This window comes from Aethalodelphis obliquidens, unplaced genomic scaffold (genome assembly GCF_003676395.1).
Source record: "Aethalodelphis obliquidens isolate GAN/ISIS:26980383/991018 unplaced genomic scaffold, ASM367639v1 scaffold21, whole genome shotgun sequence".
In the NCBI taxonomy this organism is placed as follows: Eukaryota; Metazoa; Chordata; class Mammalia; order Artiodactyla; family Delphinidae; genus Aethalodelphis; species Aethalodelphis obliquidens.
Genome location: NW_020837965.1, coordinates 1,921,257 through 1,948,125, shown reverse-complemented (window position 1 = coordinate 1,948,125; position 26,869 = coordinate 1,921,257). Strand labels below are relative to the sequence as shown.

Sequence of the window (26,869 nt, the reverse complement as noted above, 5' to 3'; positions counted from 1 at the left end):
CCTAACTGTGGGCTTCTCAAACCTGGGAATGAAAGTGTGGTTTTGGAATGCTTATAATGGTTACTAAGGCTTACTGAGTTCTTAAGTGTGCTAGGTCTTGTGCTATGTACTTTACAGATGTTAAGTCTGCTAATATTTATCAACTGTCCTATGAAGAAAATACACTTTGTTATCCCCACTTCACAAATAAGGAAACTGAAGTCAAGAGTTTAAGTAATTTGTAACTTGTGGAAGATCTCACGTTAATAAAGAGAGTGTGTGTGTGTGTGTGTGTGTGTGTGTGTGTGTGTAGGGGGGGTGGGTGGGATGGGACACAGGCAGGCTGGCTCCAGAGGCTGCACTCTTAGGGATTCAAGGCTATTCTTTCTAGGGTGAGGGACCATACATCCTTCTGATCGTGCTATTGGCTCTCAACCACGAACTGCAGCCTTCCCACTGCCCTCTCCTACTGCTCCAGATAGTTCTATAAAGTCATTACGATGCCTGTTATTCTTAGAACAGTGCTTGGCACTTGGTAGGCACTGAATAAACGTTTGTTGGATAAATGAATAATGGCAGCAATACTATTAAAACAACCACGAGGGATTGTTTTCGATCCAAATCCAGAATTTGATTCATTATCCAAGGGGGGAAAAGCACTAACTGCTTTTTCTATGCCCTAGGATTCCTTCTTACAACTAAAATTGATTTTGTGAAGGACAAATGAATGGGGAGCCTCAATGAGAACAAGAGAAATGCACAAACCTCCTCTAGGCCTTTGTCCATCAGGGAATGCCTGCCTCTTCCAGACATCTTTGATAAGTTCCCCAATTTTAAATGGAGAGGGGCTGTTAGAACCAGCACTCCTTTTACCAGTCCATTTCTGGTTTACTAGGGAAGATGGCTGGAGGTACAGTGAAGGACGTGACCTAAAAAATGTGATTCAGGTACGGAAATGTCTTTTTTGAGGTAAAACAGGTAGATGACAAAAGGTATTAGAAACACTGTTGCTACACAGAGCCTGATGACTAAGGTCAATGAAGTTAATCCCTCTAATGAAATCCCAATCCTATGTCTTCCCTTTCAAATGCCTAAAAATGAAGAAACAAGGTTGGGGGTGAGGGAAGAGTATTGCATTTTATCTGAAATATATATGAAAAGATCTAACTCTGTAGAATGACCAAAAGAAAAACACATCCAGGAGGAAGTTTTCATTTCCTCCCTCCAAGCCCACAGTTCAGCACTGTTACCCAGTGCACTGTCTGACTGAGGTTCCTGCTAAAGGCCAGAAGAGTTAGTTAGCAATGACCCTGAACCCTGCCAGTGGCAGCACTCATCACAACCACTGGGGAACATAAAAGAGCAGTGCCTGCCCCTCCCACAGGACACAGCCTGGACATTGGCCATGTTGCAATAGCTCCCCAGGTGATTCTAATTTGTAGCGGGGGGGCTGAGAACCAGTTAGCCTTTATTCCCCATCAGGTGTTCTTTTCAACATTTCAGCACAAACTGTCTGGAGCCTCCAGAAATAGAGCACTGTTTGCATAGAATTGACACAACTCAGAAGAAACTGAACAGAAGATTACTGAAAACTTACTTGGAAGCCCTCTGGGATGCTGCCTTTCTGAGGACTTGTTTGTGATTGGACGGGGGTTTGGGGACCAGGGAAGAGGAAGAGCTTGGAGCCGGCACCACTGTTTGTGGCAGAGTGGTTGGCTTCTGGCCACTAGCTGTGGCGCTTGAAATTCTGCAAGCTGCACCGTTATTTATTGTCCATAAATTGGAGTTAGGTAGTGTCTGGCTGCCAAAGATCACCTACGAGAAAAAGAAAAAAATGAAAGATGGAGATGCCCTTCGCGAATTAGTTTGCTGTAAGTCAGTAACTGGTTTGCAATCCTGAGGTGGGACAAAAGGAAATGGGAAACCGTTAAAATTAAGTAATTTTTAAGGAAAAACTTCTCCTCCAATAAAGCCAATGCAGGTTTAGGTTCAGGGAAGGAAAATCTCTTTTAGCAGAGAGTTGAGATTATCTTGCTGAAAGTACACCGGAGTAGGACTCAGGGCGGCTGGGTACTATGTATTGTCCATATGCGTGAATTAGAGAAGCATTTGGTCTCTCTCAGTCTTAGTATCCCTTCATTGTTAAAGTCAACAAGTATTTAATGAATGCCTCTTGCTGGGTATCGAGTACTAGAAATACAGCACAGAACAAAAGTGACTTGAAGCCTGACTCAATTCCAGCCCACTCCCAGAACTCTGAACTCCTCTAGAAGGTTCGTACCTTGGAGGAAAGGGAAGGAGCCAGTGTGGCGTAGTAACACCTTGATGACCTAAAGATTAACATAAAACTACACTTGAAAACACTTTCAAAGTAAAATTACTACATGAATAGTAGTTACTATATACAAATACCAGAGCAAAACAAGGGTATTTTCGCTCAGAGGGTAAGCCTACAACTATTAAATAATGACCTAAAAACCATCTAGATGTCACAAACACCAACATGTACCTGCAGTAAGGATGTATTTAATCATACACTTCCTCAGGGAGAGGCTTACAAAAACTCTTACAGCTTAATTCACCCCATTAGAAATAGTTTTTTTGTGTCCCAAATTTTGTTCCTGATTCTTCAATTGTGTTAACACTGCTTTCAATATGCATTGCTTCATAAAAGCTTTAAATGTAAAATAATATTAGGAGGAAAATAATATAATTGACAAAATACGTAGGACTTTTTATTAAAAGGATTTCTGGCAACTGATATCTATTTGTAGGCACGACATTTTAAGAGGCATGGAAGAAATGTCATTTCCTCATGGCAAGGCCTAAAGGAATAAGTTCAGATGCTCTTACATTCACCTTTTAGGTGAACTTCACCAGGTAAACTTATTTTTTAAGATATAAGAGACAAACTGGGTAGCTTTAGTAAATAAATGTTAACCAACCCTTCTATACTCATGCCTTGGAAGGTCCCATTTCAGGAAACTGTGTCCAAGGGCTCTGGGCTGGGCAGGTATGAGTGGGGGATCAGGGAGGGGGTCTCGTGTGGAGGGAATGTGTTTGGCTGAGAGGCTTGACAAAGAGCACAGTGATTTCAGAGGTGGAGGATTGGGGCTTTTTCACACAGACCAACTGGACTGAGATGTTCCCCGTCTCTGGAAACCACCCGAAAGGGAACTGAAGAGCTGTTCGCTTGCCTCTATCTCTGACCACAGAAGGGGAGCTGAGGAAGACGTGAGCCCAGGGGCAAAGCCAGGAGCCCAGGGCTGCAGAGTGTGTACATGGGGGTGTACATGGGAGTGGGGGAGGCGAGGGGTTGGGTGATCTGCAGAAACCAAGGGGTGCAGCAGAGGCCAGCTTGTGGGGACTGGCTCAAAAACAAACCCACTCCTTTCAAGCACTGTTTCCATATCTGAGGGCCTCAGAATCTGTGGGAGAGATTCAACTGGGAAGAAGGAGGGAGGCAGGAGAGGGCTAACCTAGGCTTCTATTTTCACCACTGCCTCCCAATAAGTGAGCTTAGACTGAAGAGTGCTTGAAAGATGCCTCATTCAGGGTGGGGAGAAAACCAGAACTCAGAATGGGGGCTGAAGAGTCCTATGTCGACCATCCATAAACACGTTCACTGGATGAGTAGGAGAGGAGGAAAACCACTGTTAGTGAAATGCTCTTGGAAATAAAAACATTCTTTACTGAGTTAGATTTTTCACACTGTGACGGAACTGCCATCAGTAAGAACATCTATTCAATACATGTTGCCCTGGTGACAACCGTATTTCAAATTCATTGAGTTTTTCTTTTGTTAAAAAATCTTCCGGGGACATCTAAATACAAATAAAAAGATGAATAAAAAGAGCAAGATCAGAACAGTGAGTATAGTAAGCTTCTACCTGAGTAAAAAAGGATACGTACAAACATACATTTATATGCCAATACACACACACAAACGTATATACAATGTTGGTATCTGCACAGAACAATTTTGAAAGGCTCTTAAAAATAACTGGCATCCTCCATGGAAAAGAACTGTTAGCTAGGGGTCAGGGGGAGAGGGAAACTAATTTTTTACTATATATCATTTGTACCTTTTTGAATTTTGTACCATCTATATGTAGTTATTTATTACAAAAATCAATTATTGAAAAGTCAAAAGGAAGTCAAGTTCTAACAAGATTTGAGCAGGTAACAGATTAACTTTCTGAGTACAAATCGAAGTATCCAAATGAAAACCAAGTTTCAGGCAGCTGGTTCTAGGACTTGCCATTAGACTGGGTTGAAGAAGGAAGTGACTGTTCAACACTAACTATGGCTACAAAACCAGATTAGGTCATCAGCGAAAAGTAGACACTCAGGTAAGTGGAAAGGAGCATGGCTCTGCAGTCCAATGTGCTTGGGCTCAAATGCAGGCTCTGTCACTTATACACTGGGTGGCCTCTTCAAGTTACTTAACCTCTCTGAGCTTTAGCTTCCTCATAAAACAATTATAATCACTTGGCTGGCTTGTTGGGGATTAAATGAAGATCACATAAGTAAATGTAGCCCAGGCACTCAGTAAAGGTTTCTTGAAATAAATCAAAGTGCCAGGCACACAGTAGAAACTGAAATGCTCCCTTCCTTCCCAAACTACTGCCTTTTACTGAGGAACCAAAGGACGGGCGGGCTGATATGTAAGTCTGCTTATCTGTAATGACTTGTGAATGGTAGTTGGTTCTACATTTTTCAACATAGTTTTCTAGTCTTATAATGATGCTCACTAGCTGCAAAAACAAACTCTTAAAGTGAAAACATATGTGTAGGTTCCCCAGATCATATTTACTCAATTCTCTTTGGCAGAAATGATCTTCCCCTCTTCTAAATGCTTATAAAAATGTATTTGTATGTGTCTTATCACATTTAGCACATTCTACCTTGTATTACAGGCACTTATATATGTACTTTTTTCTGCTTCTGGACAATTCATACTGGAAATGCCTGGATTTATATCTGATTAATTTTTGTTTCACTAACTGCCTAGTAGAATGCCTTGTGCATAAAAGGTGCTTAATAAGCATTTACAACATGAATGGAAAAAAACAACAACTCACATTATACCAACTATTGATTTTTTTTAAGCATCAGTTAAATTCCTATACAAGAAAATAGGCAAGTTTGTTTACATAGAGATGTAATCTTGTAATAGGACCATTCTCTGGAGTTTGAATAGTGCCTAGTGTGGTATGTGTTCAACTTATACTCAGCCACAAAATGTAAGTAAGCCCTTCTATAGATCCCAAACAAAAATAAATTCACCTTCCTAGATGCAAATTTTGTGGCAGGACCTTAGACACCAATGTTCCATAAGTAATAAGATCAGTCTTTACCTCAAAACACAAAATAAAATAAATCAGAAGAATTTATTGCTTAGGAGACTCACTTGCTTGGGTACTAATAATTCTTCCTTTCTTCCCAATAAAACTGCCCTGATTTTGTTTGGGTAATAATGTGTGCCCAGCTAAAAAATTACATTTCCCAATCTCTCCTGTACCTTGAGATAACCATGTGACCTAGTTCTGAGTTGTAAACAGAAGTTTCCAGGTACAGGTTCTGGGAAAGCTCTTTAAAGGGGGCAGACTGGGTTGGTTGGTGCACAACTTTTGCCCTTTACTGCTCTTCTTCTCCCCACCCAGAACATGGATATCTACCTAGAGGTGGACAGGCATAACTTCCATAGGGTGGAAGTTACTTGTTAACGGACCGCAGAGGAGAAAGACAGGAGGAGCACGGGTTCCTGATAGCACCACGGACTTTAGGAGCACCTAGCTCTAGATTTCTGACTATACTGGGGAAAGAAAATAAACCTCTAACTTGTTTAAGCCATGGGTGTGTGTGTGGGGGGGTGCCCTATTACATGCAGCCAAGTGGAACCCTAACTGAGCTGAGATATAATTCTCAATCTACCAAAGAGTCAAGCTTGTTTCAGCCTCAATGTAACATGTGCTGCATCTCAAAAAAGCAGATACTTTTTCCAAATACAGTAAAAAGCTTCCAGGTTCTCATTTGTTGTTTGGTGATCATATGCTCATATACTGAATAGGTAATGAAATTATTACAACTCTATGCCATCCAAAACTCCCAAAAGTCAGTAATGTGGACAAGTCCCCAGGTGTTTCACCAAAGCCAAGACTAAGTGGAATGAGATTAAAGTAATCAAATCTGATTAAGAAGCAAACCAGGAAAGTACTCAGGTAATGTTAAAGGCAGACATATAAATAGATGTTTTTAGACGACTGGCAGAAATCAGCCTCCCCAGGTATACCCCATAGCCTGTATTGGCCCTAATCCTACAACTCTACCAATGACAGATTGTATGAACTGTTTTGTCCTGATATTCATTCAAAAATAAGCAGAAGAATTATATAAAGTTCTCTCCATATAATTTCTAAAAAATGTGAGGTTTGGATATACAGTATTAGCACTCTGCACTTGTGGGTTAACCCAGGGATGGGGGCTGCACTGTCATCAGTCAATGTCCTGGGAATGTAAGAACTGTATAAGCACCAGCTGTATAAGACCTGGTCAACAAGCACAAGCCCTTTGCTTCTTTATTGGGTGTGGGAAACAGCAATGCCTCAGCAAGGAGACTCAGAGAAAACCACAGTTTGAGCGTTGGCTTGGCCACAGACAAAAGACTGGAAAGGCCCTCCTTCTCCCACAACAGAAGGGTACTCGTGGGTGGGAAGGAGGAATTTCTGATAGACAGAACACAGACTGAAACTTGGAAGGTCACAGGGAAGCAAGATCTGAGCTCTCTTACTAGAAAGATAACACTGTTCAGAGATTAAATTCTGGGAGTGTGTGTGTGTGTGTGTGTGTGTTTTAATTCCTTCCAGAGAAACACCCCTTTTAGCCTTTACTCAGGCTTCTTGGTGATGGAGTAGAGCTGGAGGCCTCCCTGCAGTGAAATATCAATAACTCTCTAATTCATTTTTTTGAAAATTAAGGGGGATGAAGCAGGTAAATGTTAACCTCTATTGAGCGGGGTTAATGTCTCTTTGTACCCCTTTTACTCTGATATCAGAAGAGCAAACATTTGGGGCATTATTCTCCCCATATGAGATTTTTATTGTAACTTGGATAAAGTTCCCATTACGTAGCATACAAAGCCACTTCTAGTTCTGGCAGCTCAAGTACTGGGATGGTATATCTTCCTGAGCAGGTAAGATGCTAAGCACTCATCCTGCTACAACCAGGCCGAGAGCTGTTCAATGCAAAGAACACACTTCGTCTTTTGTGCAACCATATGATGCTGTGAAAAGCTCAGGGCCAGGGTGAGGGTGAGGGTAGCTGTTTCTATTTTGGCAAAAGCAAGCTTCCAAAAGGCCTTTGTCCCACCCTGCATGCAGTTCTTGGCTGTCTTCCATTCACAATGTTTGTCAGCTGGAACAAGACTGAAAGCCGAGCAAGAGAAAGAATACAACTTCCGGTACTGCAACAAGGCACTGGGCAATGCTAGGACCTCGACAGGGATGGGGCAGAAACCCTGAAGATGCTCCCGTTCATACACAGAGAGACTGAAGACACAAGCACCTGAGACAGGACTTTGAGACGCCAAAGAGATTGGAAGTCCTCTGGCATTCCCTCCCACTTCTAAAACAAATGAAGAAGCTACTTCTCCTATAGCAACTAGGAAAGAAGGCTCTTACTAGTGCAAATCACCTATTCTAAAGGATGTGAATACAGGTGCTTACGTGGACAGAACAATTTAGAAGAAACTATTATTCACCAACCAACGGAAAACACTGTGCTTCACGCAGCCCCTAAATCAACTGTACCTTCTAACATCTGAGAAACAATGCAGGCCATTAAAAACAGATACTCAAATATACTTACATGCCTCAGACTCCTGCATGTACGCAAACCAAACATACCAGCAGTGTCTCTGAGTTGGGTTTTCAATAGCATTGAGACACTTGAACAGATCTTGGGCTAGGTGTGTGTTACAACCAAAGAAGTCCAACTATGAGGCAGCTGGCTAAGGCCAGGGCTGCAGCCCATGATCAGAAAACCCAGTGAAACTAGCCCTAAGACATCACATGGATGACATTTCCTCACTACAGGCCCACCCCCCATTCTGACAACAGAACTGACTGATAGTCATACATCGGTAGAGGCTCATAGTTTGATGGCAAATTTAGACTCCTATGACTGTAGACTCTGCTTTGCTTTCTATTTCTTTCTCCCACAATGCCCAGCAATATTTGGCAGACCAAAGGTTTTTTGTTTTTTTGAAACACTTTCATTAGAAAAAGGAAAAGTTTTAAAAGTCATTTCGGGGCTTCCCTAGTGGCGCAGTGGCTGAGAGTCCGCCTGCCGATGCAGGGGACACGGGTTCGCACCCCGGTCTGGGAAGATCCCACATGCGGCGGAGCGGCTGGGCCCATGAGCCATGACCGCTGAGCCTGCGCGTCCAGAGCCTGTGCTCCGCAATGGGAGAGGCCACGACAGTGAGGGACCCGCGTACCACAAAAAAAAAAAAAAAAGTCATTTCGAATTCTACTCTCAGAGATAACCTCTGGTAACATTTAGACTTTTTTCTGTGTATAGTCACTTATTTTCTTTGTATATACATGTATTTCCATGGGCTTACAAAAATGGTATATGATATCTGATGTTTTGGAGACTTTTTTTTCATTCAAATATCTATCTTGAGCATTTTTTCATATATATAAGGGTAGATCTAGATGATTGTTTTTAATGGCTGTGTATTTTCTATCATGGTTTATCATAATTTACTTAACCAATCACCAATAGTAGAATGCTATAAACTGACACAGTAGATCTATATTTGCAGTTAAGGAAATAAGTTCCTAAAACATTTTTAAGTGGGAAAAAGTAGGCCCCCTAAAATCTTATACTTCCATTGTGAAACCACACACATAGTAAGGCTGTCACCAGTTTATTTTGCTATTTAAGAATACTGTTGTGATAAACATCATGTTATTTTTTATATCTTTTGACATATACCAGATCATTTCCTTAAAGTAGTTTCCTTGAAGTAGAAGGGCTAGATCAGAAGGCTGCTTCTTCTTTGTCTTTTTAATACATATTCTCAAATTGCCCTCTGTAAAGGCTGTACCAAATACATTTCTGTCAGTATGTTTGGGAGAATAATTCCCTTACCTTTCCTTGATTATTATAAGGAAATACTACGTGTCCCATGGAAAGCTGGCTCATAATTTGATGCTAATGCTGTTTCTCTTTTTTAACGTTTATAAGACATTTATGCCTTTGGACAAACATATTCTTTTAATCGTTTTACCATGGTACTATTAATCATTCTTTCTCCTCACATCTCTCTCTAGCAATTGTGTAATTAATTTGCTATAATTTTCAGCTGTCCAAACAAGTAAATATTAGTTTAAAAAGGTGTAGCTAATTAATATTTTACGAGCCTTGAACTTCTCCTAAACCACCTTCTTGAATATCATTTAAACCAATTTCTGCTTCTGGCACAGGGGGTTTAACTAAAACCGCAAATTGAAATTATAATGCAATAGCTAAGATGTGGAAGCAATCTAAATGCCCATCAACTGATGAATGGATAAAGAAAATGTATATACATGTGATAGAGCATCACTCAGCCTTAAAAAAGAAAGAAATCCTGCATAAGTTACAATGAAACTTCAGGACATTATGCTAAGTGAAATAAACCAGCCACTAAAAAACAAATACAACATGATTCCACTGATATGAGGTATCTAAAGCAATCAAACTCATAGAAACACGAAGCAGAATGGTGGATGCCAGGGGCTGAGGGGAGGGGGAAACGGAGCTGTTCAGCGCATACAGAGACTCAGTCATGCAAGATGTAAAAGTTTTAGTAATCTGTTGTACAACAATGTACATATAGTTAACAATATGTACAACTCACAAAAATTGTTAAGAGGGTAAATTTATGTTATGTGTTTTTTACCACAATGGAAAAAAAGTAATACATAATAATAAGAGAAATGAATTTTTATTGAGCTTTTATCATGCTTAGCATTGCTCTAAGTGCTTTACATGTTATAGCATGTTCCCAATCATTTGAGGTGGGTCCCATCATCACTTCCATACACAGAAGAAGCAACCAGAGCACGAAAAGGTTCCGTAATTTGTCCATGATGGCAAAGCTACCAAGTAGTAAGTGAGATCCAAGTCGTCGGAGGAGTCTGATTTCACAGCCCTACTGTACTACATTGCCTTCCTCATTTATGCTATGCTGACTCCCTTTTTAAAGCAAATCCACTGAAATCAAATCTCCCTTCCAAAGCAAATCTAAAGCAAACTTAGCAATGTGTCCAATTTTCACCAGACGCATTTAAAAGACAGAGATTTCCCTCACTTTACTCCAGGAAGAAAAGGTTGAAAAAAATTTGTGTGTAAGCAGATCTTTGTTACTTCTTTTGAAAGTTAAAATATGTAAGTGTATGAGTATGTGAGTCTGTGCGTGTATAATATATAAATAAAGGTAACTTCAAAAGATCAGCAATGACCCCAGATTGAGAGTTCAATTGGTTAAAAAAAAAAATAACTCATAGCCTCGTTTTCAGTTGTCTCTTTTATCTTTTACTTACTAGTAGTTTTAGTAAGGCCCTTGTTCTCCTAATAATGTTTGTGTCTTACATCGTCTGATAAGTAAAATGAAATAATTAGACAAGGCAATCTCTGAGTTCTTTACAACTTTAAATTCAGAGTTTATAAATATCTAACTTGTCTTTGTCTTCAAATGTTTAGTTTGTTTTATTTGGCTCAGAATATCGCATATTGACCTGCTGTTCATCTTACACAGACTTTGCTGTCATATATACCTGATAAGTTTTTTCCTGTGGCTGCATCCATTGCAGATGGGTGGGGTTCTTTACATTTAAAGATGAGGTCTTTCATCATCTCACGCAAAGTTACTGCTGTGAGTCCCTCATATGCCCACAGACAAACAGAAAAAAGCCACAGGTCACAGAGTGAGGGGAGGGAACGAAACTGGCCACCAGGCAGCTGTAGCAAAACCACATTTTAAGGATATACAACAAACAAGGTCGATCCCAAGCAGCTGGTAGGTGAAGAGCTGCCTCTTAACAAACCTACAACCAAGTGGAGTTCGGAATTTTGATTCATTGTGTTGACCTTTTCTTTTACACTTGTGTGTATGGGTGTATAGCAGCAGCAACAATAAAATTGGAATGTCTTATCTGACTGATGATACATGTATAAAACAAGAAGAAAATGAAGAGTCACTTACTCAAGGGGGAGGGAGGTAGAGTGGAATAGGGCTTTGGAAGCCTCTGACCTGGCTTAGCTATCACAACTGCAATAAGCCAGCTGGGCAACCTTGTGTAAGTTACTTAAACTTTCTGAGCAACAGTTTCCTCATCAGTGGAATGGACATAATACTATATCTAGCATACAAGAGGCACTCACTATACACCCATTTCACTGCCTTCACCTTCCTCCCTCCAAGATTCCAGAGAGACCCTACTCTAGCAACAGCTAAGAAAACACCCTGGTGGTAACCAGGGGACTTCTATTACTAGTAGTAAGGAATCAGCATAATGAACTGATGTTTATATTGAAATAATGCATTAAGAATCAGATTTCTGGGGACTTCCCTGGTGGTCCAGTGGTTAAGAATCTGCCTTCCAATGCAGGGTTCGATCCCTGGTTGGGGAACTAAGATCCCACATGCTGCGGTGCAACTAGGCCCGCATACTGCAACTACTGAGACCACGCGCTCTAGGGCCTGCGCACCACAACTAGAGAGAAGCCCGCACTCTGCAACTAAGACCCGATGCAGCCAAAAATAAATTTAAAAAAAAAAATCAGATTTCTATGGTATTGAAAAAGCAAGCATAATATTAATCATGCAAAAGTGTCAATCTGTGTTATTCACATTGGTAGACACCTGTTGTGTTTCCTGACAGTATTCTCAAAAACACCATCATAGAAACAAAATTAAACAGTATGACCAATGACAACAACAGGGTTGAAAGGATGAAGTGATTATTGAAGAGATAATTCCTATGCTATCAATAACAACCCACACACATGCCCTGAATCTCCAAACTTCTAGAACATATTTCAGGATTCTGCAAGACTCAGTGGTTCCTGACACTGCTCCTAAATAATAAAAGCACAAGGGAGCATACAGTATGGGCATTTCTAAGAGTTTTAAGTCCTGGAAGACCTTATTAAGACATCTCTTTAAGAATTTGAGGTAACTGGGATAAAAGTTTAGTAAACCTTTTCTTTTGCAACAGTGTATCTGACTAGTAGGAGACTAGTTAAGATACCTGAGATTAACTTTTCAAATACAGTTTTATAGGTGTCAATATGTACTTGTCGATGTACTTGTCGAACGCATGAATTGCAATTTAAAATGTATGTAGGGCTTCCCTGGTGGCGCAGTGGTTAAGAATCCGCCTGCCAATGCAGAGGACAAGGGTTCAAGCCCTGGTCCGGGAAGTTCCCACATGCTGCGGAGCAACAAAGCCCGTGCGCCACAATTACTGAGCCTGTGCTCTAGAGCCCGCAAGCCACAGCTACTGAAGCCCGCGTGCCTACAGCCCATGCTCCGCAACAAGAAAAGCCACCGCAATGAGAAACCTGCGAACCGCAACGAAGAGTAGCCCCTGCTCACCACAACTAGAGAAAGCACGCACGCAGCAAGGAAGACCCAACGCAGCCAAAACTAAATAAATAAAATAAATACATAAATTTAAAAAATAATAATAATAAATAAAAATAAAATGTATGTAACAATACATATAACTATTAGTTACTGAACGCCTGAATATTGTCAGAGAGGTAGTATAGCGCATGATAGCCAAGAGCTAGGATGCCGGAGGCTGACACCCCTGGATTTAAAAACACCAGCTCTTCCATTTATTACTTTTGTGAGCCTGGGAAAGTCACATAAGTGATGCTCTGTTTTTATATCTGGAAAATGGGGCTAATAAGAGGGCAGCTGTGAAGATTCACTGTGATAACACAAATACCACTCCAGGTTCAGTGCTTGGCACGTGGTAACACCCTGAGGAATATAATCCTCATGAAAACCCACAGATATACATTATCATCACCATACTAGAGATAAAGAAACCGAGGTTCAAGGAAGTTCAGATAACCTGCCGCAGGTTATGGGCTCAGGATTATCTGACTGCAAAGCCTGTCCACAGTGCCTATTTCTAAACAGCTGAATGTAGTTTTACATGTATTATTTCATGTATTTTCAATGTCTTTTCATTAGGTAAGAAGAAAAGAGTCTGGCTTGGCAAAATCTGCTAAATCAAATGGTTCTAAGAAAATCATAATCATAAACAAGCTATAAACTAAGTGTTATATGAATTTCTGATACAGGTCAGAAGCAAATATAAAATTGAACAAAAGACCCCAAAACCAAATGAAAACAAAACAACAGAGCAGCAGTATGTTAGAACGTTCAAGTCAACCTGCTCCAGGAGCTACGCCTGAGGTCGTGCCCACCCCCGCCCCCACCCCCACCCCAGCCAACCTTCTTCCCAGGTACTCTCCTTGGAAAGACGTAAAAAGACTCCCCCTGCAGAGCCAGTCTGCTTGCCTGCTCTCCCTGTGCCGCGCTGAGGGGCTAGCGTGTTATTGCTGGCTGCCTGGAAAAGCCCGGCGCCTGCTGAATTTCTCTTTCTTTCCCCTCCCCTACAACACAAACACACAGCAGCTGAAGGCCTGGAGAAACAGTATTCACTGCTGCAGGTGGGGCAGAATTTTTCTAGACACATGCAATGAACTTTTAGGAGCAGAATAACAAGACTTGGCTGGGTTTATACGGGAATCCTTTCCACACCTGCGAGACTACGCGCGCACACACACACACACACACACACACACACACACACACACACACACACAGGCCGTTAGCAAAAAGCTCATTACACTTGGCCCTCAAGATGCTGCTATTGTACGGAAAGGACCCTTCAGGTGAACACTGAGCTGCCCCCCCGCCCTGCTTGTCTGGGGACATTAGTCTCTGTTGCCCCTCACCGAATCTGGGTTAGTCTGGTGAAATTGGCCATCTTGGGATGGGGGCAGTAAAGCACAGAGTGGAAGGATTAGGGGAACTGAGGATGCACGGTTTTTTCCTACCTTGAGTTACCTTACGATGTTGAAAATTAAGTCTACTAACAATTGAAGGGCTTTGGAAACCAGTGACAAATTAAGATGTACTTAAAATCCCCTCTCTCCCCCTTTGTTGTTAAAAGAAATTTCAGCAGTTCTTCCTTGGCCATCAAAATATCCTTAATTTTTCTGCTTTTGGGGCTTTTTTCAGTCTGGAGTAGGTAGAGAAGAGAGTGGGAGGGCAGGAGATGGGGGTTGAGAGCAGAGGTTTAACAAAGGATCACTTTAACAGAAACTACTGAGTAATCGCTCTGCCCTGGGCCAAGAATAACATCAGCTCAGCGTTGGCAATTAGAATCAGGTCAGTCAGGCCTCAGAGCCGGTGTAGCCCTCCTCACAGACCCCAGCAGGGAGAGCTACTCATGCTGATGTCACCAGCAGTCACTGCTGCCCAAGAAAGTCCCCCCATTCAGCTGACAGAAAATTTTTTTATCCTTCTCCTTCAGGGGCAGGAAGCCAGTCTGAGAAGGAAGTGGGAAGCAATGAGGGAAACCGGAGAGAAGACACATTCAGATGTATCAACACACAGAGTCACTGTACCATCCCTAGAATACCAAGATCCTGCAATTTCCTCAACTATCCTGGAACTCATTTTAAATGAATTAATATATGTAAGGCACCTGGAATAGTGCTTGGACCACAGTAAGTGCTTATTAAGAGTTGGCTATTCTTACTAAAACAAAGAGGGAGGAATCTGTCCCATTACTTATCTCTCATCCATCATAAAACTTGAATCCTGGGAGCAGTGGTTGCTGAGCAGAATGTACCCTGATAAGAAGAATGAACAGGAAGTTTTCAAGTTTGGAAAATTTATTGATAAGGAAACTGTAGTAGATGAAGTGAAAAAGATGGAAACAAAGTTCCTATAAAAAAAAAAAGATTGCCTGAAATTTTATAAGGGCAACACTAAATTTTAACAAATCCAGCCTCCCTTTCAAAAGACAGAAGACAAATAAAAGGGAGACATTTCTAATCTCTTTCTCTCTAGCTTAATGGTTCTCCAAGTGTGGGCCCCAGAATAAAAGGCTTAGCATCATCTGGGAACTTGGAAATAATTGAGGCCCATCCTAAACCTACTGAATCAGAAATGGAGTCAGGGAAGCAATTGGTGTTTTAAGAGACCCTCCAAGGGGTTCTGCTGCTCAAAGCCAAGGATCTGCAAACTACGGCTTGCAGGCCAAATCCAGCCTGCCATCTTTTTTGTAAATAAAGTTTTATTGGAAAACAGCCACACTCATTCATTTACATGTTGTCTATGGTTGTTTTCATTCTACCATGGTAAAACTGAGTAGTTACCACAGAGCCTACGTACAGCCTGCAAGGCCTAAAATATTTACTATATGACCATTCACAGAAAAAGCTTGCTGACCCTTGCTCTGATTTAGAATTTTTTTTTTTTTTAAATTGCTAGTTTTACCCATCAGTGTGTAAAAGCTCATAGTCTCAATTTTGTCTTATTTTGTTTATCATGCTCTCTATCAAATGGACTGGATCACACCTATTTCCTTGTACCTCTGGCCCTGGAAGCCTCCGCCAATGGCTCCAGGTGACTTTCCTCTCCCAGGTCCATGCTGCAGGACCAGTCTTTTGTAGGGGTGATTTGGTACATGAAAATTCCTAGATTTATGAGTGAAATGCTAGACAGAAATGAGGCTCAAAGCTTACACTGCATGAATGGTTAGAGATGCCCATTTCAAAACTCATATCCTGAATCAGAGTTTTCCTCCTTGAAATTAATACCTACAAAAAGCTATCTAAAAAATAAATTAATTAATTAAAAAAAAAAAGCTGGCTAAGTGCAGAAAGCATGGAGAACTTCCTCTGCATGTAATGCAAGAAAGGCTGCAAGATTATTTTTCCAACAATATTTTTAGGAGATCACTATGAAAGGCACTGTCTGTCCATGTATGATATGATATGATATGATATAATACAATACAATACAATACAATACAATACAATACAAGGCCCCTTTTAATGTCCTGGTCCATGAACACATCTCTCTTGTGAATGGATACTAGGTAAATCAGAGTTCAATTCTACTCACTGCTCTCAAACAGGCAATTAACCAAATTGTTAGTTATATCAATGGCTACCTACACTTTAGAAAATTGAATCCAAAGCATAAGAAGTTCATCAGAGAAACCACCTCTATCTAAAGGGGTTAACCCAAGGACAGACATATAGGACATCCTGAGAAGGCAAACCATGTTTCAAGCAATCATTTGGTTTTAATTATAAGGGTCAGGTCTAGCAGAGTCACAAGGTGAGCTAAAAACACAGGCTTAAAAATCTAATTAGGGCTTTGCTCCTTCTGTGGAGTGTTTCTTAATGTCCTCTAAAATAAAGCGCTCTAAGGTACTATTCTTCATGTTAGAACACTTACTATCTTATTTGCTATTTTATTAGTTATAAACTCTTCAAGCTAATAGAATTTAGTTTCCTTCTCTCTCCCCCACAGTCCCAAACTTCACGCTTACTCATTTTGACCTAAGTCAACTGTGGATTAGAAGAATGGGGGAAAAAATAAAATGATGTTATAAACATATATAAAATTATGATAAAAGATTTTCTGTTCCCTCTCCAGAAGACACGAGATAACTCCCTTCTTGGGAGTGCTGACTCCTCCCTAAAACAGGCATTCTGACAGATTCTAAAAAACATATTTTCCATATACTTCATAGTTCAGTGAAACTCAATCAGTATAATCCTCAGTAAAAAAAAAAAAAAATCCACACAAGAATAGCAGTACTCTGAATTTTCAAAGGAATGTGACTTGCTGGAAGCTAATCAAAAGAATGAGAAGGACTTATAAATGAAGCAGTTTCTAAAAGTGAAAATCAGCAAAACTGTCTCTCTTTCCTCAAAACCTCAGTGCTCTGCAAATCACCTCCTTTTTTTTTTCTTTAATCATCCACCATTTCAAGGTATGGAAGCATTAAAAGGGACCAACCGTCTAGATGCATTAGAGCCACAGATTATACTCAAACAAGGGGAATAAGGCTATATATATTTCCACTATCCAGTGTCTGATTAAGTTGGCATTCTTAAGTAATCTGAATGGCAGGGGGTTCAGAAGTTTAAAAAGTTTTAAGAAATTTACACAGATTGAAAAAAAACTAAGATATACTGCGGAAGAAAAATTTAAATGGAGTTGTTATTGCTAAGAGGGCTCTCTAAAATGGAGCCAGGAGGCCATTGAGGAAGCGTGACTTTTGCACATCTCAGCAGGGATGCAATTTGAACTTCGACCACTTCTTGTCTTAACATAGGAATCCGGAACATCTGCCCAATGTTCCAGAAACTCAAGATACTTAGTGGACCCTTACACTCTAAACCAGCTTGTGATAGCCTATTTATTTATTGGACCCTTACCCTAAAATAACTCATAACTGCCTATCCTTTAAGGATAAATATTTCCTTTCGTGCATCAGGATCAATCATAATTCTTGAACAACCTTGTGGCTTTTGCCTTTGTAAGCCCCTGACTTTTTTCTCTTCCTTGGAATAATCTTTTGGTATTACCCAAATCTGTCTCCTGAATTGGAATCCTTAAGACCCCAAATAAAGCTCTTGGGGATTCCCTGGCGGTCCAGTGGTTGAGACTCTATGCTTTCACTGCCAATCGCTGGTCAGGGAACTAAGATCCCCACAAGCCGTGCAGCACAGCCAAAAAAAAAAAAATTTTTTTTTTTTGTTTGCAAACTGGCCTAAATGCCTCCGCTATCCCAAAGACTATTTAAATAAGGAAATTTCTACATGGCAGAGGGCAGTGTGATGATGCTATATTCCATGCTTTACAGATAAGAAGTCTGGATTTTTCTCCAGTAAAAATGATCTAAAAAGCTACTTCACAAATGCCTGGGGACTTCCCTGGTGGTGCAGTGATTAGGACTCTCCGCTCCCAATACAGGTGGCCCGGGTTCAGTCCCTGGAACAAGATCCCACATGCTGCAACGAAGATCCAGCATGCCACAACTAAGACCTGGCGCAGCCAAATAAATAAATATTTTAAAAAACAAACAAACCCTTAAACAAATGCCTGCACTTAACGATTTCTCAATTCCAATGAATTAATATAATATACAGATTATACTATCACAGATAAGATGATCAAGTGGTGAATGACACTGAAAAAAATAAAAATTTCTCTGGACCTGGACAGCATTTGAAAAAACAAAGAGAGAGAGCATAATGATAACTGTTTTATATAGAAGAAAAAAAAAAACTTGGGAACATTACCTTAGCCTTTGAGTGAATATTAATTTTGCACACACTAATGCACACTACATTTTTATAAGAGCAAATGACAAGAGATCAAGCTGATATAAGCTATTTCTTCACACAACCAAATATCAGGGAAGCTCACAGAATCAGTACGGATTCAGCCCAGCAGAACATGTAGAACATGGTAACTGATTCTAATGATAATCCTGAGTCGTCAGGAAAAACTTAAGTCTTCACGGCCTGACTGTTTTGTGAAGTCATCCTTTCTCTGTAATTGGGGCCATACTGATTCGCTAGTGCAATATACTTATATAATTCCCTTACACATATACTCAGGAGTTTGTCATTTTATAGACAGTGAGTAGGGAATTAATATTTCAGTAGAGTGTAAGTTCCACTACAACAAGAATCTTTGTGTCTATTGTTACATTTTTGTATACGTTGTTCTATGTACAAACTGTTAAACCAGAAGACCAACGACCTAGATTAAGACCATTTCCTATAAGAACCTGAAAGTTATTTATTCCTTGAAAATCTTGATAGGCCATAAAAGATTAATGTGTGCTTAAATAGATCAAGTTAATGAAGGCAAGGAAGTAGTACATTTAGAAAAAAATCTTTAAAATGCTAGCTTTTAGGTATCTGGGAATTAGACTCTTTGGGAAATTACTGAACTAAGATCAGGCAACAGAAAGGGTAAATACTACAAAAGAGAATTTTGTGGAGGAACATTCATTCAAATGAAAGAAAGAATGTCAAAATTGGTTCGACATCACTTTCCCACAAAGCCAATGTAGATTCAGAACATTTCTTCCCCATGGGTAGATTCCCCATGAACCATTCAAGCCATGGTGGCATTGGCAAACTTTTGAGAAACTATCCCCACATTTCTCATGAAAAAAAAAAAAGTTGTTTTTTTTTTTTTTTTTTTAAATCCACAGAAGGAAGATATTAGCACATGGAAAAGCCTTATCTTGAATTACCTGGTGCCGGGCTCGACTCTGGTCCAGAAGCTGCCGGGACTGAAGTTTTTGCTGTTCAAGTTGTTGCAGGGCAAAATGGAGTTGGTAGCTGCCTACTGTGGAGTGGCACCTGTGCTGCGGGACCACCCCTGTAGCCTTGCTATACGCGTTGTTCTTTACCTCTCCCTCCCAGGCAAAGCCACCTGTTTGGAGGCTCCTGAAGAGAAAAGAAAGCAGATTTCTTAGAATGGTTGTGTGAACAATGAAGGTAAGGAGAGAAATATTTCAGTTATTTTTCCTTTATAGAACTGAAAGCAGTTTGGAGTTACAAATCTGTTTGTGGGATAAATTATCTGACTTGCCTATGAAATCGCAGCTCCACGAAGACAAAGGCGGGCTGCTCTGCTCTCCATTCTATTCCTAGCGCTTTGCCATAAGGCTTGGCACGTGCTCAGCACACAAAAATATCTGTTGAATGTTAAATAATTAAAATAGCAATTTCACTCCCCTGTGATTGTCAAAAGGACCTCGAAGAGGAGCCCAGAGAGCTTCAAATGAAGGATGGTAGGTTATTTCAAGGTAAGAACAGAGGAACAATCATCTTATCTAAACATCAACTTCAAAATTATAGGGGTGAATTGTGCAAGAGTCTTGGTTTTTCTTAGCCACCCATTAGTCAAATACCTAAATTTTTAAAATAAGTGTTTGTATTTGAGCTTATGTCCCCATATCATGGGATAACATAACTGGTGTGAGAAGATACATTTTTCCTTATTCTGAATTCATCTCATCAGGGTCCCCAGCCAGGCTGACATTTAGCCTACACACATTGAAGACATTATGCTAAGTGAAATAAGTCAGCCAGACAAGGGCAAATATTGTATGATTTGTCCTAGAATAGTCAAATTCATGGAGACAGAAAGTAGAATGGTGGTTGTCCGGGGCTGGGGAGACAGGGGAATGGGGAGTTATTGTTTAATGGGTGTCGAGTTTTACCTTGGGATGATGACAGAAGTTTTGGAGACGGATGGTGGCGACGGTTGCACAACACTGTAAACGTATGAAATGCCTCTGAATTGTACACTTAAAAATGGTAAATTTTATATTATGTATTATTTTACCACAGTTTTTTTGAAAAGGTCCCCATTTATTTTTAGAACAGTCTTATTTGGAAATCCTTCCATCTCCTTAACATTTTGGCTATTCATCTCTGAACCTTCTTTAACTACCTAGTATTTTTGGTTTTTTCCTTTTAGAGTTACAGTGACCAGAAAATTGTACACAGAAGAAACACAAAGAGTGTCATAGTGAACAACCTTATCCCCAAACCTTGGTGAATGGTGCTTAGAGAAATAAAACAGCGCCTAATTCAAGAGACATATTCATAGTGATTTAAATCATCGTGTTATTCTTCCCTTTGTAAATATCCTTTGGTGTTAATGGTCATTTCGGTGGCAGAGATGCAACAACACATGGGGTGAGTTTACACAGAACCTTCCTGAGTCCTGACCTACGGCTGCCTGGTTATTAACAGCCTGGGTCCTTGTGACCTCAACAGAGCCCTGTGGGAGGGAGTAAAGTGGGATGTCTTCTGAGGCCAGAAGCCTACGCTCCTCTCTTGCCTGGGGGGACCTCTCTCTCATAGCTTGGTCATTTTGGGTCTCTGCTTTGGTTTCTCTACCTCTCTCAAAGAGATTTCCAGACACAGAGTTAAGGGAAAGTCTGTGTAATATATTCTGAAGTCCACGGATGAAAGGTTTTCTACTCACATAATCTCACCTCTGATATGTCACATCCCTTGCTCACCTCCTCCCACAGTTTGGCTCCCACAGTTCAGTTGCACAATTACACACATTCAGCTAATCTTCCTGGAGGACAGTACCAAAAAGCTCAGAGCTTGCTTATTAACTTTTTTTTAGTATGACATTTGATCTTCCGTGATCCCTCTTGAATCGTCTCAGTGTGCGTGTTATTAGACATGATTTTTCCCAAGGGGCTTCTAGAGATGTGAGGAAATGTGGAGACCAAGGATCACATGTAAATAAATACCCGACTATGTGAATAAAATGTTAATATTATTCACAAAGTGAAGTGCTGAGTGGGAGTCAAATAGGACTTCTGGGGTTAAGAAGGGAGGGGCCAGAGGAAACCATGATCTCTGTTCTCATTAGTGAGGGAAGAGAAAAGCTTACTGAAGATACAGCAAATAGCAAAGGGAACCAAGTGAGCTCTGAGTGGAAGGTGAGGCAATGGAGCAAGGTATTCAGGTGTAAATGAAAAGCAGGCTCAAGGCAGGAGTGAGCTGATCCAATGAACACATGAACACACGGAAGAGACAGATAATACAGCAGGAACTGCCTGGATGAATAACCCTGAGATTTCCATACCAATTAAGGCAGGAATTTGAATCTAGAATGAAACTATTATTTATGATAACCGGGCCCAAGGTTAGAAAATTCATCAATTGTGATTCTGCTTCCACTCCTGGCTCGCTGGTTACAGAAGTTTGTAGCCACAAGAGGCAATCCAGACTTAGGGATTCGATATTTAAGGATTTATATAACTATGTAGCTTATATCAGAATTCACCTCACGAGCTAGTTAGGTTGGTTTTATTTTCTAAAAATTGCTTTCATAACCAATATTCCTAGCAGGCATTTACTTTAATGCCTTCTTGCTGTAATCAGAAATCAGAGTCTGTAACTAGGCCCCCTTGTTTGGAGGTGACCAGGGACAGAGCCTCAGCAGGGGTCTGTGGATGTGTAAGGGGCAGGACAGTGGGCAAGAGAAGATCAAACGAGGGACTCTGGATAGAGGAGGTTTATTCGTCCAACTGCACACACACTGAACAGACTGCAACAACATAAGCTTTTGTATGAAAGCTGTTTTTAATCTCATCAGTAACATAAATGCAGTCTCCAAGTCACAGAAAGAAGTTGCTTAAGCAAGTGGAGGCTATTAGCAAAGAGGAAGGAATTTTTACAGTGCAACACTGGATGGGTGCAGGAGTGCTCAGCTGTCTAACGCAGTGTGGTCAGTGCCATGAGAAACCTGCTTGCTTTGAATTCCAGTGGGTGTTACTCAGGCCACGGTATCTCACAGTTAAAGCACAGACTTTGGGGGTTTACAATATGCAAGGGTTGTAATGACTGACATGGAGGACACCAGGTGCACTGTTACTTGGGTTTTGCCTGAGATTACATATTGACATAGTCCTTTCTATGGCAGCTATGAGTTTCCATTTCCATCCAAAATTCCGTTCCATTTTCTTGAACCTCAGTTCATTCTAGTTTACTAGTAATACATTTTCTACTCCCACCAAACTTTTGAGATTCAAGTATTCTCTATAAAATTTAGTTGTTATGTTATTCTTTGCTCAACACTAACATATAATATTGTATACGTTCCCTATAAATAACTTCTTACACTTTTTTATTATTTCTAGAGTAGGACAGATAGACTCAAAAGAGTTAGCTGTGGGAATGTTTAACAACTGATTCAAATTCAAAGATTCAAAGTGAACTATGCTGTGTCTTGTCCTGACTACATATGCAGCTAATTGCCAACAATATGGCGAATTTTTCTAAACCATGCATCCTCTTATTAGAACGTTGTCTTACTTTCTGTATTATACCATGGCACTGCAGGGCTAAATGTTTCTCACCATCACTGCCCTTCCTGCAGCATGCCCTACCCCCTCCAACTTCTAGCCAAAACACACCAAAGGGTTGTGTCTTTCTCTCTGGTTTAATATCTGTTCCACCAAATGGATGTTGGTTGTAAGGAACTCGAAGGAAATTTGTAAAATGCACGGGTCTTTAGCAAAGCAAAAACTCCTGAGCAGGCTGTTGCCCTCTTCATAAAGATATGCTTTCAGTGTCAAGATGTCCCAAGAATGGGGAATTCCCTGGTGGTCCAGTGGTTAGGACTCCGTGCTTCCACTGCAGGGGGCACGGGTTTGATTCCTGGTGGGGGAACTAAGATCCTGCAAGCTGCGCGGCACAGCCAAAAAAAAAAAAAAAAAAAAAAAAAAAAGATTTCCCAAGAATGATGTGATGTCTCAAGGTGGTACGGTAGGGATGAGATGGAGGAATGTGACAGCTGTACAAAGAGTATGATTCCGCGTCCATTTCCCCAGCTTCCTCCACCCAGTCTGAGCAAAACCTGAGCGACCACGTACGAGGACGTCTTTGCCCTCTTCAGGGTGTTGGTAAGTGCGTGGGTGTGCTTTCAATTGTCCTAATAATGGGGGTGGGGGATTACTTACATTTAATAGGTAGAGGTCAAGTGTGCCAAATGTCAAAAAATATAAGGCGAAGCCAGCCCTGTGCTAGGAAAATATGTGCTTCTCAAAATGCCGATGGTGCTTCTAATGAGAAACACTGTAAGGCCACGAAGGAGGTGCTTTCTGGGGACAATCTTACTATTTCTTGGTAAGAAAGAATATCTACCCACCTCCATGGCACTTATTCCACTACACGTTATGGAATGTATAGATATTCAAGGATGGCAGAGGCTACATTTTCTTTGCCTATAAATTTTCAATCTCAAACAAAGTAGTTGGGACACACAGTAAGTGCTGGAAAGGTGCTGTAAATGCCCAAAATCCTACAAATGAGACAAGAACTCCCACGAGCTGTACAAAGCAGTGCTGGCCAGAATAAGGAAGCTATGTGATCAGAGAGTCATTATAAAATGTGGTGGGGAACCCCCTTAGCTTTGGGGGGAATACCCCCCCCCCCAAGGACAAAATCAGAGTGATTCTTCATGGAGTGTTGTGTGTCCCATTCCTAATCCTTCCCAGGGCAGCTGGGGTGGGATCACATCTACAAAGACCAAATGGATGAGGAGAGACTAGACAGACGCTACTGCAGCCTTTATTACATCCAACTTCTCTATCTTTATTATTCTTAAACTTTCCTCTTCTGTAAAATGGGGATGTGATAATAGTACCTATTTCATAGGGTTATTGTGGGGATTAAAGAGCTAACACAAGTGAAAGTACAGGCACATAGGAAGGGCTCCAAAAATATACTACCACCACCACCATTACTACTATTATTACTATTCATTCCCTCCCGAACAATTCCATTTCACTGCTGCCCTACAGTTCTTTAAGTTAGTATATAGAAAACATAAATTTGGCCATTTTCCACCAGAGGATTCTGTGTTGCAAAGTTAACACAATCTAGTCATGAGTACAGTATTTATTGTGAGGTCAAAAGTGCTCCAAGTTACTAAAAAGAAAAGCCCTGATGTATAGTGTATACAAATGGTTATTATAATTGTATTGCAATGCTCTATGCTGAGGACTAAAACAGGTTATCTGGAAAGGGATGGATTTTCCTCCTCTTCAATCCACAAGTGAAGGGGGCACCTATATAATCTACCCTTGTAAGCAGTCAGTTTTCTGCTCAATCTTCCTTCCTGATCCTCCATTAGAGCCGATCATCTCAGAGATTGAAGGTGTGATCTACAAGCAGCCATCAGTCTACCTTCTTCTACTCTTCACTGGCCATCTCAGAGAAAGGATTTTCTGTTTACACTGCCTGTTTCTGTCCTAACATTCTCCCCAGTCTTTCAGCGTGCTTTCCATCCATATAAATATAGTGGCTTCCTTTTTTTTGTTCTAGACGGTGCTCAAGGGAGAGTGAGAGTGAACTGGACAGGCCTCTGGAACTCCTAAAACTCATGGTCCCAAAGGGGAGTCCTACCCTCCACTTTCAGAAATAAGGAAATAGAACCCTCTCTATTTAATTATAGCTCCGGCATTCACCATCTTGTAGTTAAATCAAAGGCAAAAAACAGAAAACATTCAAAAGTTTCTGTTGGACTTATGCTTCTGAGCAAGTAGAAAGTTTCAAGAGACTGTCACTTTTACCTTAAAAAAATAATAAGCTGGGCTTCCCTGGCGGCGCGGTGGTTGAGAGTCCGCCTGCCGATGCAGGGGACGCGGGTTCGTGCCCCGGTCCGGGAGGATCCCACATGCCGCGGAGCGGCTGGGCCCGTGAGCCATGGCTGCTGAGCCTGTGCGTCCGGAGCCTGTGCTCCACAACGGGAGAGGCCACAACAGTGAGAAGCCCCCGTACCGCAAAAAAAAAAAAAAAAAAAGAAAAATAATAATAAGCTGAATAAGCTGCTAAATCATACTTATTTCAAACCTAACAAAATGCCGAGGACATACAGTAAACCTAAATGAATATAATCCCAGGAAGTGACAAGCTCTTCACTTTTAGCCAGGATGGCCCCTGGGAGGAGGAGGAATGTGTCATAGACGGGGGTTAAGGCACTACCAGCTAAACTTCTGACGAGCTTTTAACACCTGCACGTGGGCTGGTATGATATTTTAGAAGCCCCAGCATAGAACGAATCTGTAGCCACCCATCAACTCTTTCATCAATTGCATGGGGACACTGAAGGCTGGGGGATGGGGAGGGACTGATTAAAGTCCCTTTCAGAGAATCTGTGGATATTGTTCTTTGACCTTCACCAAAACTCAGCATGTAGTATAGTCTAAAAGTTAGTATTGTAGAATCTGAAACCAAGTCAATGAGCTTTTCATACTCTGTTGGTCTATCCTGCATGTTGAATGGATCTTGTATCCATACGAGATTTTTGTAACATCAAGCATTAGTCTTTAGGAATACTGATTCACTGAGTGATGCAGACCTTCCAAATGTTGACATATTTCATTATACAATATTAAAAAACCATATTTGTTAGTATCACTCCAATCTCACCAGAAGGAAGGTGTCAAATTCATAGGGGTGAATATAAGTTTTTCAAAATTCTTTGCACAAAAGGATCTTTAGAATCTTACTGGTGGTCCCATCCCGGCCCCAAGACATCTGCAGCCAGAGATGAATTTAATCTAATTAAAGCTACAACAAAGTCCAGACCCAGCTTAATTATCAGATTGGCTCAACCCCTTCTCCCTTTGCCCCTTTCCCACACATTAGCAGCCTGAGAAAAGGATGAGCATGGCTTTTTTTTTGGGGGGGGGGGCGAGGGTGTGTGTGTGTGAACATTATTTACTTAAGTCTGTGGTTTTACCTAAAATGTCCAGCATACGATTAGTAATTATAAAAGACATGCAGAAGCAAGAAAATATGACCCATGTAAGAAAATGGTCAATAGAAGGACACTGAGAGGTGTTACAGATGTTGGACTTAGCAGACATGAACTTCAAAATACAATGATAAATATGTAAAAGAGTCTAAGGTAAAAGGTGGGAAACACATATAAACAGATGGAGGATTTCAAGAGAGAGATGAAATCTTTCAAAAAACAACCAAACAAGGATCCTAGAAATGAAAAAATATAAAATCAGAAATGAGGAGTGCATTCAAAATGATTAACAGCAGACTGGACACAGTAGAGGAGAGTATCTAACAGGTATAAAATTGGAATCCCAGCAGTTGAGAAGAGAGAATGGGGCAGAAGAAATATTTAAAAAGATTAGGGCTGGGAATTTCCAAAGTTGACTGTAGACATTAACCTAAAGACCTGAGCTGCTCTGCAAATCCCAAGCAGAAT

The 26,869-nt window shown here is 40.8% G+C and overlaps 1 protein-coding gene across 14 annotated transcripts in view; it reads right to left on the bottom strand.

The window, feature by feature from the left end:
• TTLL5 (tubulin tyrosine ligase like 5) overlaps positions 1–26,869 on the bottom strand; it is a 307,802-nt gene that overhangs the window by 80,086 nt on the left and 200,847 nt on the right. For 12 of the 14 annotated variants that reach the window (XM_027120075.1, XM_027120076.1, XM_027120080.1 and 9 more), the window contains 2 exons: positions 19,356–19,551; positions 1,577–1,794 (listed from right to left, as the gene is read on the bottom strand). In XM_027120075.1, the coding sequence (XP_026975876.1) occupies positions 1,577–1,794; positions 19,356–19,551 (414 nt within the window). Of the gene's footprint in view, positions 1–1,576; positions 1,795–19,355; positions 19,552–26,869 lie in introns of those variants that run through there. The other 2 variants (XM_027120086.1, XM_027120087.1) reach the window with 2 other exon arrangements.